A 19,991-nucleotide genomic window follows, 5' to 3' on the forward strand; every position below is an offset into this window, starting at 1 on the left:
GCGTGTAAATTTCATATCAGATGTGTGACGTCACTCAAAATACTCATTAATGAATGTCGTTAGAAAAACAATTGATCTGTGCGGAGTTCGAACTCTTGACTTAGAAATAAAAGTCTTCAGTCTACTGGGCTACGAAAAAGGGTAAACATTTAAACTTTTAAAAATGAATCATGTAACATCTTAACGTATTTCTGCCCAGTTGATGTATCAAAACTGACTGCGTTTCGTAGAACAATCTGTGGTAAATGTTTTCAGGAATCTATTATATCCCAAGAAACAAGTATGAAACGGTCAACGTAACTGCCTTTCATCAGGTTAGTATTGACAATAGGTTTAAATGAAAAATAATTTAACATGGTAACATAAAACAAGCAGAACTGCAAACGCTCCAACTAATAATTAGCGAACTGTGAAAAAAATATGCATACGGACCTATATGTTTTATTGGACAATATGACTGATTGTTCGACTGTACGTAACTTAACAACTAGACTTTTACAACGGACACGTACTATGTACTGGGAGATTTCTCAAAAGATAATAGGTAAGGGTTAAATTCTCGGAAGCACAGAGCACCACAAACTCAACCTCAGAGCCACGCAAAAAGAAGCTGTAACGGTAAAATATTATAGACGGGTTGCTTCAACAACTACATTTTAATTTTATGCAAAATATAGAAAAAGGGGAGGAAAGGGTGTGGGTAAGCAAATGGGGAGGGGGGGGGGGCGTGAAGCGGAAAGTGGAACAAGGATGAATATTCAAAAAGGAACGCTACATTCCTTAATCACAGTTACCCTACAACGTAAACCACAGCAGCCAGACACTCGTGTACAAAAGACAAACACACACACACACACGCAGGCACACACGCACGCACACATACACACACACCCACACATACAAACACACATAACTAACTTACATAGATAAACAGACAATTAAGATATAACAGCACTGTAGGGCACCGCCCAAGACACACAGACGCACAAGCACACAAACGCACACACATAAGAAGAAAAACAACAATCGGGCACCGCCTTAGGAATCCGGCAGCCTTGGGTACGATAACATACTCATAGTAAAAGGGGAGGGATGCCAAAGCAAGGGAGCACAGATGCAAGGGGAAAGGAGTGGGGGGCGATAGGGGGGGGGGGGTGAGGAGAAAGAGGAAAGAAACGCTAACAACAAATAAGACAACATACGCAACACAAAATACAAGACAGACAGAAAACAAGTTGAAAATAGGGGCACCGCTTTAGAACGGTCAGTAACCTATATAAAGTAAACTGGGGGTTTAAACGCGTTTAGGGCATGCCAACCTCGCACTTACCCTATTTTCAACAAGTTAGACAACATAATGTAAATAAAAAACATTTTCCTCTAAGAAAGGCTCTAACATTAGTGAAGAAATACCAGATCATATTAGGAAAAACATAAAATTATGGTAAATCTAAGGTATAATTAAACCAATGTACTCAACAACTTGTCTGAAGTCAGAGCACCAAGAGCCTAACTTTTAAGGGCACGACTAAGAAAGCTGCAAGACAAATTCCACTCCCTCCCTCCGTTTTATGTAGGATTTAGGAGAAAAGCATCAAGGAGTCTTACACTTTATTAGTCATCGCACCATCAAATATGAAAGCGTAGCGATTAACTGTAGAGGGGTCAATCACCAAACATGTAAATCTCAAAAATGTATATAGACAAGTCAAAACAGTAAACCACATCATTTTTTTTGTTTGAAATAAAGTATGCTTTTCAAATAAATCGGTACTATTTCTGTGAAGTCCCAAAGTTGAACAAATCAAGGCGGATTATATTGCCAAAATTCAACTTTCATTTTGAACAGGCTCTATTTCACTACTCTCAAAAGTGCTAACGTAACAGTAAATATCTGCAAATCGACCTCCATACATGTTAGTAACAGTCATTTATCAACTTTATTGCCCGTTTAATTGAAATACAGTTCGAAATTGTGACCGTGGCCGAGTGGTTAAGGTGGTTGGCTTAGATTCACTTGCCGCTCACCAATGTGTGTTCAAGCCTCATTCAAGCTGGCTTACGGAAGGCCGGTGGTCCTACCCAACAAAACATAAAGCTCAACACAACAAAAAAAGGAAACAAACCAAATTGTTATAGAAAGTAGTCTTCTTCCTTACTTAGCGCCACCTCGGAAGTATCATTAGCTCATTCGTCCGCTCACCTTTTTTGCCACCAAAAACATGAGAAACCAGTATTAACAGGCCGTGTTGTACCTCATATTGTTTCTAAGTATCCACATTCTATAAACCCATGGACTCTTACATCCTATCCACAACAACACGAGACAACAAATAAACAGAACTTTATGTCCTCTTTATATTTTAGTATTCTACTAAACACCAATACCCTGGAATCTCCCCTAGATACACTCCTACATCGACCTTCAGTTCCTTTTGTTATTTATGTTCATATTCCTTTCCTTTACAATTCCTCGTGATTCTTTTTATTGTTTAAGTACACCCCACCCTTTCCCACACAATTACAAATAGGTCAAAAAACTGTATTTTTTTCTAACCCAGTCACTGTTTTCTGTAGGCATTTGCTAGTACAACATGCAATGTTGCATGGTTAAACATTGATCTCTTCTTGTTTTTAAAAATACGCCATAATTTATAATTATATGAATTCTCAATACACACTTATTACAACAAGTTATCCCGGTTACCCAAAACAAGTTTGAGTTCCCCCATCCCCACAATTTGACCTTAGTATAGAATACGTTTGATATTTCCATGTCCGTGTTCGTGATAAAAATCTTATATGAAATGGTTCATTAACATCTACATTGTGAAAGCTCTTCTATACTCTAAAATATCATCAAAATTGTTATACCGGTATTTCCTTTGATGCTAATTGGTAATTTTATTTTTTATTTTTTTTTTTTTAAACAGTTAATCAAAAATCAAGCACATGATCTTCTTTATGGCTTAATCTTTTCAGAATAAATAATTCTTTGAAAGGAATATTGTTAATTTTAATATGACTAGGCAATGCTTAAATCATCACAACGATATTATGTTGACGTCACGTCGACGTGATATTTAGCGCTATGTACGCATCGAAAAAATAGTGCTTTCAAATTTAATCAAATATTTTGCTTAAAAACACGTTTTAAATGAAATGTCACACAGCACAACTTTCTTGATTAATTTACACACACACCGAGTTGGTAATTCGCTGTGCAGAATAATTCGCCATCATTTGCGCTCTAATTAAACTATTCCGCAAGACGTATTACCATTTTCGGTCCAGCCGTGTACAAACAAAGGAGGTGACGACCATTTTGCGTGATACATCCGCGAAGAAACAGTTCTATCACATTTGATCTAAATTTTACAAAAATAGACATTATGTATAACAAAACCGTGTTTTAACACTATTTTTATACACGATGGGTGGTTATATATTGAGCGAAACAATTTCTCGAGGGCGTAGCCCGAGTGAATTATTTCGTACGACGTATAACCGGCGTAGTGTATAAATAGTTTGCTATTAATTATTTCTTATATAAAGTCAAAATTGCAGAACAATATTTGTTCCAAACTTTCTGCAAAATCGTTACGCACAGGGAACGTGATTAGAAAAAAACAACATTACTTGATCTAAATCAGATTGTTCGCCTTTAAAGACAAATGCTATAAAACATTTATTGCTTAAGAAACTATAGATTTATACTATTAACTAACAACTGTTTGAATGTCGATTAGTGTTCGGCATATTTTAAAGACTGTACATATGGTATTTTTATAGATTAATATTGTGTGCACCGAATCACTTTCATTTCACTTTTTTTATTTTCTATAAAAAAAAGTTGTCTTGAACCATTTTATTTATTCACTTACACAAGACTAAAACAAAAAAGCATTTAAACGTGTTTACACTACCCGTATATATAGTATAAACCACGGTCATGAACAGGAAAATAAAATCTCATGACAACCGTCAATTTCTCAGTTTCAACGCGGAGTTCTACAAATGCGTATTATGCATACTGAAATATTCAGCGTTTATTTTGTATCGTGCACAAACTTACAATTTAATTCCTAGTAAATAATGTGGGGCTTAAAAGAAAACTACACTAAATCCGATACATCATGCATATATAGGTGAAACCCAAACAAACAAAATGAGAATTTGTTGTATTCACATTTATAAATAAAACCTTAAAATGATTATTGAAAGTCGTCGTAGGAATGAATATGATTTTAAAGCTGGTTAACTCTTAGTCAATATGGAAGAAATTGTTTTCATGATTCCAAAGACTGGTTGGGTTTGGCTGCATTTATTCAACCGTTCTTGAGAAGCTTTTTGATATGAAAGATAAGTGTATGGCGGCACATACTCTATTAATTTACGCCAGTAATATACAATTTTGTATAAATGTTGTCAAAAAGCTAATAGTTGTTAACCAGATACACCCAAACATGTTAAAGAAATTCCATTTTAAAGACCAAAGTATGTCAAAGACGCTTGCAAAAATTATAAAGAAATAGAGGTACCTCGAAGGAGCACTGAAGCATCTTCATCCACAGACGTACTTTCTGGTGATACACTTGATATCTGTTTTAAAAAATCCAAAGCAAAATTACTGTAATGATAACCTAATATTTAACTATACTAATGTACCACTATAATTGAAATGAAATCACTACATTAGAACATTTGGAATCATCGACGGATATACAAGAAAAAAATGTAAAAAGTAAGGACAAAAATGATATAGCATTTGATGATAAAATATTTCTTGAGCTTATAACTTTAGCAGAAAAGGGAACACATACCAGCCGAACAAAGCCGAGTATATACGCAGGATGGGGTACTGGTTGATTGCTCTAATTCGAGCCAATTACAACTTTCGAATTCCCCGAATAATATTCTCAAACTTTTAAAACTACCTTTAAGCGAAATCTCGACGTAACGTAATTCTATTGCCTCATTTTTATTTTTTATCCCTATAACATGTACAAAGCACAAAGCATCGAAATGATTTTGACTTTTAGAACTAGTTTGTGCTACTCTTGCTAAAAACCATTATAGTAGTGATAATTCAGTGACATTTGCTAAGAACCGACATCTCTAACTGATGTATGGCGTTATTTATGTAATCTATTTCCCGGTAAAGTTGTTTTGCATTGTTTGGAATTCAGTTTTTGATTCATGTTCAACGTCACATATAATACGTTATTGTCACACTTTACATTTAACATAGTTAGTTATTACTAAGTCACTTATGATACTAATGCATCTTGCGTTCACTCGATAAAGATTAATAGTAATATCTTGTTTACCGATAGCTGTTCGAATGACCCTGTGATTGTGTCGGCACTTTGAATTTCCTGTTCGGAATATCTATCAACAGCTTCGTCTTCATAATTGCCACGGGAAACTGTAGCTTCTGAATCTTCATGTATGAAAAGAAGAACATCTTTCCGTCATTGAATAAAAGCAATACATTTATACTTTTTATCCTAAATTCTTAATACCGGTATATGTAAAACTTAAATAACAATGAAAACGGATATTTGATTTGTTTTTTTCTGTCTTCAACGATACGATCGGCGGATATAATTGAATCTCAGTTTAATGAAATACCTCATTCTAAAAACACTAGAACGCTTTTGATTTAATTTGATAAAAGTACAGATTGTATCAAATCTGAATTTGTGTTATCTCAAATCACGATTAACATTCAGTCTGCATATTGTGGCCACAACTGGGGAAAGAGGGAAAAATCTTTTTATATTGATCAACCAGATAGACCTTATTTGAAATATATTAATGATTTGCTCCAATGATATACAATTTTATTTAAACTATGTTTAAAACTAAACGTTGTCAATCCGACACATTCATGTCGAAGAACATCCAGTATAACAGAGATGCTTGCAAAAAATCACAAAGATTTGCAAAAAAAAAAAAATACAAAGAAATAGAAGTACCTCGAAGGAGCACTGAAGCATCTTCACCCACAAATGTACTGTCTGGTGATACACTTGATATCTGTTTTAAAAAACGAAAACAAAATTTCTATAATAATAACCTAATGTTTTACAATGCCAATGTACCACTATTAATGAACATTTGCAATTATCTACGGATATACTAGAAAAAATATATATCAAGGTATCCGATCCACAAATAAGCAAGTTCTATATCTTAGTGCTATTAAAATATATCAAATATTGGTGCCCGGTAAGCTCATGTAATTTTGGTATCACTTGTAAATGTATTGTCTACTGAAAAAGAAAATATAAATTACATGACAAAAATATGTTAATTTATTTTTACTTTGTAGTTTTCAACAGAAATCCAGTTATTACATTTGATCATTTCGCGGTCAGAAAACATGTCTGTAGAGATTCGTGCATATTACTTAATTCTTGTTCAGCAGACACAACTCTTTCAAATGAAACCAAAAATTATGGGGTCACCAAGCATAGAAATGTCACCTATTTGTGGATCGGATACCTTAAGGACAAAACTGATATAGCATATGAAACAATTTAAATATTCTTGAGCTAATAAGTTTAGCAGAAAAGGGAACACATACTTGCTTCAAAGTTTAATCTTTTTGGAATACAAGTCATATATTTTAAAGAAATAGCCGAGTATATACACAGGTATTGGCTGATTACTCAAATTCTAGCCAATTTCAACTTTCGAATGCCCGGTATAATATTCTCGAATTACTCAAACTACCTTCAATCGAAATCTTGACGTAAAATAATGTTATTTTCTCATTCTTAAATTTCTATAACTAAAAACACAAATCATTGTAATGAGTGCGAATTTTAAAACTAGTTTCTGCTACTCTGACTAAAAAGCATAGTAGTGTTATTTCAGCGACAACAGCTTTAATTGATGATATTGCTTTACTTATGTAATCTATTATTCAATAATGTTGTTTGCACTAGTAAGAATTCAGTTTTTAATTAATGTTCAACGTAACAGGTTTTATGTTATTGCCACATTTTACATTTAATTTAGTCACTTATTACTTAGTCACTTATGATACTATTGCAACAGGTTTGTACTGGTACAGAATCAAGGAACACTGGTTAGGTTGACTGCCCGCCGTTACATAACTAAAAATACTCTTGAAAAACGGCGTTAAACCTAAAACAAACAAACAAAGAAACACACTATTGGATCTGACGTTCACTCAATATTAAGGAATAATAATAATATCTGGTTTACCGATAGCTGTTCGAGTGACTCTTTGACTGTATCTACATTTCGATTTTCTTGTTCTGAATATCTATCATCAGCTTCGTCTTCATAATTGCCACGGGAAACCTTAGCTTCTGAATCTTCATGTATGAAAATATAAACATCTTTCCGTCATTGAATAAAAACAATACAAAAATGTATATTTATACTTCTCATCCTTGATACTTAATATAATTCAAATAACAAGGAAAACGGACATTTGATTTGTTCTATCTGCCTTCAATGATATGATCAACGGGTATAATGGCATCTCAGTTTCTTAAAACCCTTGCACGTTTTTAATACAATTTGATAAGTAATAACAGATTGTGTCCAATCTGAATTTATGTTTATCTCAAATCACGATTAACATTCAGTCTGCATATTGTGGACAAGATCGAGAAAAATATGTTTGTTTCTATTAACCAGACATCAACCAGATAGAACTTGGAAAACTAAAACAATGGTTTTCTTCCTAAAACATCATAAAATTTATAAGATATTTCTAGATGTGTTTTTCATTAAAGTTTGATAAAAAATGTACACTGTTTTACTCTTCTCCCTTATTGGTACAATTAAATTGACTTCACAAGAATCAATGACCCTTGTTTACTGGAACCAAATGTGAAAGTCCTTAACCCCAATCTGTGCTAATAAAAATAGAAATCCCTGGACCAACTGCCAAGGTATAGGCCTTTAAGTATTCCATTCACACCAATGGGCATGAGCTAGTACTGGGGAAAAGTATTACGGATTTCTGAAGACAGAACATAGTTTTATGCTTTTTATGTCCAGTCTTCATTGTGTAGCAAGCTATTTTTAAACAGTGGTTAGCTATTATAAATTTTCAGTTTGCCATGGAACTTGGATTTTAATCGTATGACAAAATCATTTTTATGCTTTTGCAAAATCAAATGCTATACTACTAAATTTGTATAGCATACCTGTTTTTTCAAATACGTCTTTGAACGATAACAAATCAGGTAAAACAGTTATTGTTACAGTTTCCTTTAGCTCAGCTGATATCTTGTCGGCAATACTATTAAGTCTGTTGGTTGTCTGGTCACTTTTCAAAGTTGTTAATACATGTCTCAATCCCTCTACAGACGAACACTTCAGTGGAAGACTTAATCCGTTTTTAGAGTTGTTTTCCTCAGACCCTGCAACACTAACTATATTTTTCTGGAGTAAGTGTGAGCTGTCGAAAACATATAAGATCCATCGATGCTGAACCAAAGAGCATGGATTCTTAACTAGACTATCTATACACCAAATGCAGATACAGTCAAACCTGTATTAAAGACTACCCCTGAACAGAGACCACATGTTTTGTTTCCCATTTTAACATTTACAGTGTAATTTAACCTGTGAATAAAGACCACTCCCAAATAAAGACCACATCTGGGCTCTCCCAATGGGGGTCTTTATAGACTGGTTTGACTTATTGACACATGAAATAAATGAATTGCAGTCGTTACGAACTCTTTTCTTGTGTAATTCTTTTTTATCTTTGATAGACAATTTTAGGTACCAATTTGGAAATACCTAGTAAACTTTTCATGGAAATGATGAGTGATACAAAAACAATTACTTTTGTGTAATAAAATAATGTTACATATACGTTCCTCTGGTGGTATTCGCTTAAAGACTTATAATTTGATGTGTGCAAACTGAACTTTTACTATTTTTCTTAGGACAAGTACTGATAAAATTATATAATCTTAAAACTAAGAGGATGTTTCAGAAGTGATGGCTTTAATTTCAATAACAGCAGGGAAACTGAAGGTCAATGTACAGAAAAATGCTGCCTCCCCAGATAAGGGTTTGATCAAAACAACTTAATAGAATGATTCTATATAATAGCTAATGTAACGACACAAAGAAGATAGATTAAGTGATATGGTCTTACTTACATTACATTTTCAAAATTCAAACATACAGGTAAGGCATTAAAGCATAGATACGTACCGACAGCATGAGTACTTGAAAGGTTTTCAAGCGTGACGTATCCTTGCAACAGAAAAGCGTCTTCATACAAATAATGTAATTCGTTAGAGATGTTATGAAGTCTTTCATTAAAGTGTTGACTATCAAAGTAGTCTAAAAGATGCAATAGTCCACCAGGTGTTGAACTTGCGAATGACAAGATAATGCAACCTCTTTTTATTCCAGTCGGTGTTACATCTGGATGTGTAGTAATGCTTGCAAAAAACTTGTTTGTTTCAATCCCTATGAACTTGTTTGGTTGATCTGACCCATGGAGGGAGGCTTCTAAATGTTCTTCGAGGAAATCTTCTGCGTGTTTTTTCTTTTCTTCGTTTTGACAAGTCGTCAAAATTTTTAGTTCTAAAACTGAATTGTTAATGACATGAAGTGAGCTTAAATGTTACGCTATATGTAAAGCAAGAACAATAATTATATTCTAATTTGTTTATATCCGTGGCCGAGTGGTTAAGGGGCACCTGGGGTCCTCCTCCACCATCAAAGCTCGAAAGTCGCCATATGACCTAAAATTGTGTCGGTGCGACGTTAAACCCAACTAAAAAAAAATCAATGTTCCATATGTATTATTATACCAGATTTATTTAGCTCCCTTTCCATGATTAACATGTTCCAAGGCGCTTAACATATCTAATAGCGCAAAAGCAGCTACTCAGAGCGCTAAATTCATACTCTACTAGTACAGACACAGAGCGATCTGACCAGAGGGACGGAGCGAGAGACAGCTCCCAGAACAGAGAGAGAGAGAGAGAGAGAGAGAGAGAGAGAGAGAGAGAGGGAGAGATAGAGAGAGAGAGAGAGAGGGAGAGAGAGAGAGAGAGAGAGAGAGGGGGGGGGGGAGGGGGGGAGGGAGAGAGAGAGGCCTGTCCGGCTAACTTTGCCTTTTCGAATAGACAGTCTGGCCCCAGTTCCACGAAACAAACTTAAAAAAATTGCCTAGCTAAGTCTGTTATTTCAAATGCTTGTTTTCGCTCCTTGTGCGTCTTCAATGTTGACTTTTTATTTTATATCAGAACCATATATGACTATTTCAAATAGAGATAAAAAGTATGCTTATACAAATACTTAAGTTTGTGCTTAAATAAAAATATCATATTTGGGTGGCTGAAATAAATACTGCAGACAAATACTACTAACCATTGTATAATTTAGCTATAAATATATTCTTATAGAAAAATCAATATCAAATAGTAATAACAGCACGATTTTGCGATAACTGACTTAACTAAGTAATTACTTTTTTTCGTGAAATTGGGACCAGGTTATTAACGTACCCAGTGTAAAGCACTGATACACGCAAAACCGTCTTTTCTGGAAATAAACAGTACTAGTCTTTTAGTAAGGTGAGAGACACTCGAGAGCATCTCAGAAATTTCCAGTGTTTGGACCGGTATTCGACCGGGATTCGAACCTCACACCTCATGTTTGACAGTCAAGTGAGTTACCACAAGACCACTGGGCCTCTATAAGACATACTCAACCAATAATTTCAATTATTATATACCTTACTATTCAATGTAACAAAACTGCATAGAACTGAATCCCGTAACTTAGATCAAATCACCGGAAGCAAGCAATATAACCGGAAGCGGCACAAAAACCGGTAATTCGCCGGCCAAGAATGAGAGATGTCATTATTGACGTGATTCGACCCTATGTCGTCACGAAAAAAATACATAGATATCTTATATGATTAACCCCTTCAAGCAATCGTGATATACTTATTGTGTTAAGGTAATAATCAGCATTGACGTTCCTCGCGTGGGTACTAGCACTCCTAAACCTATATTGGCCATCCGGCACCGCCCACGTGCTTATATGTGTTTGGTCGTGCTAATAAATAATTAAGGTCCGGCACTGCCGTTATATAAAGATGTAGTAATCGTCGTTAACTAGAAGAAACTTCAACTTATAATAACATGTATAATGCTAAACAGCATCAAAGTGTTAAAGTCAATTGTTTCAACTTAAAATATGACAAATGAAACACTAAAAACTCCCAAATGTTCAATGTGGTTTAGCCTCACCGTTTAGGTACTTATGGCTTTTGTGATGTTTACATATCGAAATATGTAAATACAGGTGAACGGATTCTTATGTCCCTGCTACCACATATTCAAAATATTATGTCGACTTATTTTATCTTCATACAATATCACCTGGTTAAATCACTTTTTGGTAGTTCTTATGCACATTTACTCACCATGTTCTGTCTTGAATTTTATTCCTCTCTCGTTTAATTGCCTCAACAACTGTCTCAGTTGATAAACGGTTTCTGAAAATATGTATTTATATATTACAGTTATTCAAATAAATATCTAGACAAACGATGCTTTGCTGTCAGCTGTTTAAAGTTACAAATTGTAATGTCCTTCAAACATTTTGTTACCTCAGTCAAACCTTAGTTATTTATTGACATATGTGTAAATGAAATGGTACGGCTGTGGAAGACAAAAGAAATAAACTTATTATAGCATTAAGGTTTAGGAGTATATCACCAAAATACAGAAATATTTTATAAACGAGCAACATTGTTACCAATATTTTACCTGACCATTACATGTTCTGCCGGTCTGTCCCGTACTCAAAATATTCTGAAAAAGTTGTCCCCCTTTGAAAATGAATGCCATTTGTAAAGAAATAAAAACAAACAATTGCTGAAAACTGTCTTCCACCTAGTTATGTGAAATTTCAACACTCACACGCTATTGCAAATGCATCAAAACAAACATGTGTAACAGTTCCTTGAAAATGGTTAATTTTTAAAGGCGTTTGACTGTCCGGAAGTGGGGCCCCTTTAGACGGTCCTTTTTTGGAATTTAATGTTTATATCAGTATACTGACACTTGTTTTGTAGAGTAATATACACGCTATCATTACAAAAACTACAAAACAAGTGTCAGTATACTGATATAAACATTCAATTCCGGAAATGGACTACCTAAAGGGGCCCCACTTCCGGACAGTCAAACGCCTTTAAAAACTCACCATTTTCAAAGAACTGTTACACATGTTTATTTTGATGCATTTGCAATAGCGTGCGAGTGTTGAAATTTCACATAACTAGGTGGAAGACAGTTTTCAGCAATTGTTTATGTTTATTTCTTTACAAATGGCATTCATTTTCAAAGGGAGACAAGTTTTTCAGAATATTTTTAGTACGGGACAGTACGGCAGAACATGTAAGGGTCAGGTAAAGTATTGGTAACGATGTTGTTCTTTTATCAAAAATTTCTGTGTTTTGGTGATATACTCCTAAACCTTAAATCTATTTACTGTAATAAGTTGTTATTCCGATAAATGAATAGACTTTTACCACTGTGAATGTTTTTAAGTGTCTTTACGGGCACACCACGTTTCCTCAGTTGATCTAAATACTCATCCGCATCACCACCTCCAGATTTCTTCTTGTAGAGGGCAATGAAACTCTCAACTTGAAGTTTCTTCTCTTTGTCGATGTTCATTGAAAGATCTTTTAAGCTGATGATCAAGTCTGTCCAAATATCGCGAAACTTGTCTTGGTCTAGACAACGTAATGCGTCTTCCGCATAATTGAGTCTTGCATGTTTTATTTTCTCTATATTGCTAATGTCATCTTCGCTGATATCTGTGAATACGAGCAAAATCACCGATGCCAGAAGATCGACATCCCAGCTAGTATGATTTATTTGGTTCGGCACTAATGGAAAGAGGTAACTTTGATATTCTTCATCAACCCTTGATTGAAGTATTTCCCGATTTTCACAAAATAGAGATTCCAGCCCCTGGCTACATTTCTTCAACTCCCTCTCAAACACACCACACAAAACAAGGTGCCCGCCATCGAAAAGTAGCTTGATATATTGCACATAATGCCCTTGTGTTGTTTCAAAGTATACATGGAATTCTGAAATTCACAGGCATTATAATTAAACGCATGACAACAAATAAGCGTACAGGCCTTATAAGAAAAAATCTCAAGCATAAAAACAAGCCAGATGATGTTAAGAACACACATTGTATATAGGTAACTTGACCAAATTATACTGCAAGAGAACATACAAAATGCCCTTATGTTAAAACTTTTAAAATGTAAATATCATAATTATGTTGTCAGTAGGAAAGTTCAAATATAGACACAAACCTTGTGATTTCTTGCTTAATTCTTCAACCTGAAAGTATACATTTTATACATGTTATAACAGCTATCATATGTAAATCTGAAATACATATTTTAATGAAATGAAATAGCAGTATAAACTGTATAGTAAAATACTTTTCATTATCTCTAAAACATCTAAATAAAACAACGAAGAAAACAATATTTACAAATTATTCTGCATGCCTATTTAAAACTATAATACGAACTCTCGTTAGTGATTACATACTTTTCGTTAGTGCTATAAAACTAGCTAGTATTACATATATTACGTGGTCGTCATCAAACATACTATCTAACATGAATACTGAAGGGACTCTAACAATATTCAGTTATTCATTTATCATTGCCTTAATTGTTCTCTTATATTTTCATTTCTATACATAAGCTGTTTCAGAATGTACCTTATTTTGCAGCTTCTCGATTTCATGTTGATACTCAATAAGTTGATCCAAATACCGCTTCACTTTCTTGTGCTCTGTATCTAGTTCATATTGTTTGTACCCGTTAAGTGTCGTAACAAAATCATTCTTAGATTCTGGTTCAACCTTTCCGATCACCCTCAATAATATTGCTTCCACCTTATCCCATATCTTTTCATACTCAGCTTTAGAGAGTTTTGCATCTGCTCGATGCCCGATTAGCTTGTTCCTTACATCCCTCAAACGGATAAGGTCAGCTCCCAGAGACTCATCTTTAGGGTGTGGTCTGTTTTTCCACCCAAGTTGTGGCTCAACGACTGCAGTTTTGCATAACCCTATTATAAGCCTTATCAGCAGTGCAATGTCAAATTTCTCTGGATTCGGCCAACTTGAACGAAGTAGATTAATTTCAGTCTTGTTAAGAATGTCACCCTTAAATAAGTCCAAAAGTGTGCTAGCCGTATCATTAGAAGTCAAAAATCGAGTAATATCGTCACTTTTTATTAGATATTTGAACAACTTTAGAAGTGTATCTTTTGTGAGGTCCATGTACATACAGATAGTCCTGACATAGTATGTTCTCTCTTCAGTGTTGTCAGACATGTCACATATATTCAATTAAACAGGATGTTTATAGATTTATGCAAATGAACTGAAATGTAACAAACCACGTCATCATACAAATGTACATACCAAGATATGACATGAAACACATTAGACAAAATTTCTGTATTTTATGTTGCAGTGGTGAATTTACACAAATCTAGAATCTTGTTTTCAACCAAGAGTGCGCGACGGACTAATTTGATTATTTGTGACAAGCGAATGGCTTTTCAATAATACTATCCACTGGCGCAATGGAAAGATCAGTAATCGATATACCCCGCATAAAGACAGTACCAAAACATTTATCTTATGAAAAAAAAAAAACAACAACAACAGTATCTGTTATCTAACGATGACTGTTTATGTACAATCTTAAAGTATGATACAAAAAAACTAAATTTGATCATTTTAAGCATGTTGTTTAAGTTTTTGAAACTTCTTATTAAATGTTCGTGTAGTTTTCCTTGCAAATAATGCTACCTATAACGTCATTGATTAATATAATACCAAATTATAACTAGATTATTGCGGGAGGACTTTTCAGACTGTAAAATGGTTGACAAAAGCATGCATGTGTAAAGACATCAGAAAATGTTTTAAAGTTAACAAAATAAATTCAGATCCAGTATTCAAACTGATATCTAATGGTATGTGTATCAAATATCATATACATGTATAAAACTAAAAAGTACTCTTCAATATCTACCTTTAAAATCGATGTTTAAGTGAAATTAGATATCACCAAGTCTTAAATTATACAGTAACTTCATTGTTCTTTTAAAGGGTGTCATACAGGTGTATAGATAATCAGCACTTTTATTTGTGTCGTTGATTGATCGACCGCAAGTGCTACACCTACTCTGCAGTGATTTACATCGTAAAATACCAGCGAATTTCCAACACCACAGTGCGATGGCTGGTGAAGCGCGACAGTACGATGGTGACAGTCCTCGTAGTGTCGCGCTTCGCCATCGTACTGTCGCGCCTAACCATCGTAGTGTCACGCTTCGCCATCGCACTGTCGCGCTTCACCATCGTAGTGTCACCATCGTACTGTCGCGCTTCGCCATCGCACTGTCGCACTTCACCATCGTAGTGTCACCATCGTACCGTCGCGCTTCGCCATCGTACTGTCGCGCTTCACCATCGTACTGTCGCGCTTCGCCATCGCACTGTCGTGCTTCACTATCGTAGTGTCACCATCGTACTGTCGCGCTTCGCCATTGTACTGTCGCGCTTCACCAACTTTTCTCTGTTTACTTAAGTGCCGACTTTAATGTATAGAAGTGTACGGTCAGACGGAGGGACGTGCTTTGGATTTACTTACTAATAATCTTGTTTAACATAAATTTACATTTTATCCAATACGTTTCTTTAATAAAAACTTTAGGGTCAGTGGTAAAAAGACAGGGTCGGTCTGGTAAGCGGAACAAACAACTGTATTCTAGACCTAATTAACACTTCTGCATAAAATTTACCAAAATAAGGAAAATTTATACAACTGTATATTTTTATTAGTTTTAGCTGACAATATATACTTTTAACGTTCCATGGCTTGAAATATAAGAGCTGATTAAACAACATTTTCTCACAAAACAAACAATTAATTACATGTAAATGCATTATCATTTATTTTTCCACAGACAGGTTAATTTTTAATACAATGTTATTTTGTTCATAAATAACACTCGGTTGGGTGATATTCGTTTTTATTATCCCTCAAATAAACAATGTAAAATAGCTAGAGACAAACGGAGGCTATTTTTGAATAGTGCATTTCAAACAATATTAAGGTATGATATTTTTCAATATCATCATATAAGATGATTTTCATTTGAATAACATCAGGTCTGGTGATATTCATTTCAATAATACCCGTGCCGAAAAGCGTTCCAATTATTTGATCATTGGACAGAATTGACAATACTTTTCAATACAGAGTTAAATTAAAGTCGGCCCCTTAAGTAAACAGAAAAAAGATAGTGAAACGCGACAGTACGATGGCGAAGCGCGACAGTACGATGGTGACACTACGACGGTGAAGCGCGACAGTACGATGGTGAAGCAAGACAGTACGATGGCGAAGCGCGACAGTACGATGGTGACACTACGATGGTGATGCGTGACAGTGCGATGGCGAAGCGCGACAGTACGATGGCGAAGCGCGACAGTACGATGGTGACACTACGATGGTGAAGCGCGACAGTGCGATGGTGAAGCGCGACAGTACGATGGCGAAGCGCGACAGTACGACGGACTGTCACCATCGTACTGTCGCGCTTCGCCATCGTACTGTCGCGCTTCACCATCGCACTGTCGCGTTGTCACCATCGTACTGTCGCGCTTCGCCGTCGTACCGTCGTACCTTCGAGCTCCGCGTTCACAGGGAACAAGTGCTGGCCCTAACGGAACACCGTATGAAACAGTATCAATTTCAGAAGAAAGGGTAGAGGAAGAAACCATATATTTTGGAAAGAACAAACTATTTCTATTAGCTGAGTGTGAATTATTGTAATAAAAGACAATACTGTTATAGGCATTGTAACTGAAAATATAAACTTCAAGTAGGAGCTATCTATATTAAATGTATGTATAGTTAACTGCATCAGAATACAAGGACTGAAAAATTATTAAAATATCATTTCCTGAAAAAGAGTTATTTGAGCTGGAAAAAATGATCCCGGATGAATCATTTGAAAAAAATGGAGACAACTCCGCAAAGACTTTACGATAGGCTTAGGTGACTATTGACCTAGAAACTCATGCAAACTATGAACTTTTTACCTCTAATCATGAGAAAAGCATGCATACTTGCCACATGGATTAGCAACCTGAATACAAAACTATGTAAAGATCAAATAATTGATTGCCCTGGGGAAAGTAGGACACTTTTTGTGGTGAAATTTGTCAACAAACAGAAGATTGTTTTTAAAAAGTCAAAACCCACAGAATTTCACAAGGTGAAATATGTTGAAAAGGCTACTGCTGGAAACAGAACAATCTTAACTACCCATACATATGCATCAAAGCATGGGAAAAATATCTAGAAATATGAGAAAATCGAAGAAATCAATTTCAAGACTGTTAGATGCATAACTGTGTAATCATTCATGGCATTTATCATAGATAGGTTACTTTTCCTTTGCACTGATATAACATGGACAGGATTAGGATTAAGAAACGGTGTTCACTCAACAATTTCACTATATAAACGGATTGTTTCCCTTGTGTAAAGAAGGCTTAGGGTAAGTCACTATAATGTATGAATTTCTAACAAAGCTTCGATGTGTACTATAACACATGAACTTACGATTTTTGATACACAATACACCGTACATAATAAGCATAAGAAAGATTTGAAACAAAGTTGATGTCCTACATATTTACTAAAACCTGGATGTAGTGGTCACCTGTCTATAGTGGACACTTCCAGTAAGTCCATTCAGTGACCGCTATAAGCAGGTTAATTAGACCATATTTACAGCATGTAAATTGGTTTGTTAATACACGAGTTTTTTCCATTATTACATACTCGGCTCCTGTGGAGAAAAAGTAGTTTCTATGTGGCATGTGGTAGAGTAATACGATAAATGAATAAAATGAATAAAGTGGTTGTTATGTTTCATTTAACATTCCTTTATACTTTTATGTATACCGCATTATACAGTAGTTTCATTACTTCCTGTTTGGCCTATATATTACCCTCACAATAATCTCGTTACAAGTATTGTATTCCCTTTAGCTAATCCATGCTAACCGCGCACCTATGCTCTCAATAATCGATTATTTAAACAAGTGCAATGTACCAGATTGTTACCATTCTATAATGAACGTTTATAAACAAAATTGATTATCTTTGATAATATGTATTTGCAAGTTAGTTTTCTTTATAATTCATTAACTTAAAGGCACTGACCTCCAGATTTGGCTAAAAAATAATCTTTCTTTCAAATTGAAGTTTGGTCATATTATGAACATAAGAATATAAGTTTTTGTTTCTAAAATATTTTTAAAACTCCAAATCAAGAAAAAAAGATGACGGCGAGGGAATCGAACCCCGGACCGCCGCGGCAAAAAAGACATTTTCCCGTCGTCGTAACCAATAGAGCTTTAGCGGAATTAGTGATTTATGGCTTCAAAATATAAATATTTATAAAATAAACATAACTGTGATTCACTCTGGCAGCCATTTGTATTCCGAAAACGAAACTTGTTTTCTTTTTGTTCGTTCATATCCGCTAATTTAAAAATATATTTTGTTTACACATTATAAATCATTCAAAATATTCCTGTTGAATAACTTACTGTTTAGCATTTTAGCGTATTTACAATTTTTCTTCATATTGTTACAGATATTTACACCCATTTATCCAGGTTAAATCACCTTAAACGCCATTTTGTATACTGTGTGAATCGATACTCGGCAACTATCGTACTAATACCCAATGGTTAAGTGATTCGCGAGCAAACGCGTCCATCTTATTACTGATAAGATAACAATTAAATATCAGTACCTTTTTAACAGTCCAATAAGTATATGGCAAAACAACTCAGTCGGGCAAAATGCAGATAACAGGTAATCAGCAAATCGTTTTGTACGTATTCGAATCCAAAAGAGGATTTTTTCTTCGGATATTTTTTTTCGGCGTGCCATATTAAGCACGATTTTATGACCTCGCATGACCTTATGCCGCCTGAATAATGTACCAATCAGATTTGCATGGTAAGTTATTCTCGGTATTTTCAGTCATAATGAGAGATTTTGTAAGAGTGGCGCTGATTGGACGAAAGGCTAAAAATGCTTCATTCTGAGTCATGTGTGACACTGAGTGAAATGACAACGCGTTCGTCATCTATAACCTCTATAAGTACAGCACCATCGGGTTGTATGCGTACCACTTGAACAGGTGTGCGTAACCAAATACTCATCTGCTCATCCGGACATATTTCTGTTTTGTTAAGTTTTCTTGTTAAGTTATTTCTATTTTGTTAAGTTTCCTTTCCTTAAGTTTGTTTTTTACAAACAGGTTATTTGTTTGATACACCTGTTCAAGTGGTACGCATACAGGTACTGCTGTATCTTCATGTACCACTAGAACTCAGTTTCCTTGTAACTTTTATTTGCTTGCTTACCTTATGAGTGTCAGTAGTGTGCAAAAAATGAAGAGAAACTGATAGTTTTTAAAGGAAAATATTCAAATTTCATTGGACGCTAAACGCATTTTATTTCTTTTGGCCTTGTAATTGTTACATTGTAGTTGAAGCTATTGAATAAGATATGAAATCCAAAGATCAGATGTTCTACATTTTCTTTAGCTCTACAAAGATTTTAATTTATTAATTAACACTACCCTTTACACACTTATAGCATCTGCCGTAACATAAGAATAGAAATTTTCGACATCGCCTCTCCGAAAGTACTGGTGAATATCACATTATATTCCGTGGCTAAAGATTCAACAATTGTTTTATTTTATCAAAATTCCCATTTAAGCTAAATTGTAGGAAATTGTATTTGATAGACGAAAACACAGTTTTTAATTTAGAAAAATAACATATTGTATAAGTGTCAG

At 34.7% G+C, this 19,991-nt stretch overlaps 1 protein-coding gene across 1 annotated transcript in view; it reads right to left on the reverse strand.

Moving 5' to 3' along the window:
• The window catches only part of LOC128548770 (uncharacterized), a 43,265-nt gene extending 24,424 nt beyond the window's left edge, over positions 1-18,841 (reverse strand). The window contains exons 1-11 of the mRNA XM_053524217.1: positions 18,724-18,841; positions 13,795-14,464; positions 13,376-13,403; positions 12,569-13,138; positions 11,456-11,527; positions 9,220-9,603; positions 8,196-8,411; positions 7,240-7,352; positions 5,982-6,042; positions 5,331-5,443; positions 4,542-4,602 (exon numbers count right to left, since the gene is read on the reverse strand). Of these exons, the coding sequence (XP_053380192.1) occupies positions 4,542-4,602; positions 5,331-5,443; positions 5,982-6,042; positions 7,240-7,352; positions 8,196-8,411; positions 9,220-9,603; positions 11,456-11,527; positions 12,569-13,138; positions 13,376-13,403; positions 13,795-14,415 (2,239 nt within the window). The 5' untranslated portion in view covers positions 14,416-14,464; positions 18,724-18,841. The remainder of the gene's footprint in view (positions 1-4,541; positions 4,603-5,330; positions 5,444-5,981; positions 6,043-7,239; positions 7,353-8,195; positions 8,412-9,219; positions 9,604-11,455; positions 11,528-12,568; positions 13,139-13,375; positions 13,404-13,794; positions 14,465-18,723) is intronic.
• Positions 18,842-19,991: the final 1,150 nt, after the last annotated feature.

This window comes from Mercenaria mercenaria, chromosome 15 (assembly GCF_021730395.1).
Source record: "Mercenaria mercenaria strain notata chromosome 15, MADL_Memer_1, whole genome shotgun sequence".
Taxonomy (NCBI): Eukaryota; Metazoa; Mollusca; class Bivalvia; order Venerida; family Veneridae; genus Mercenaria; species Mercenaria mercenaria.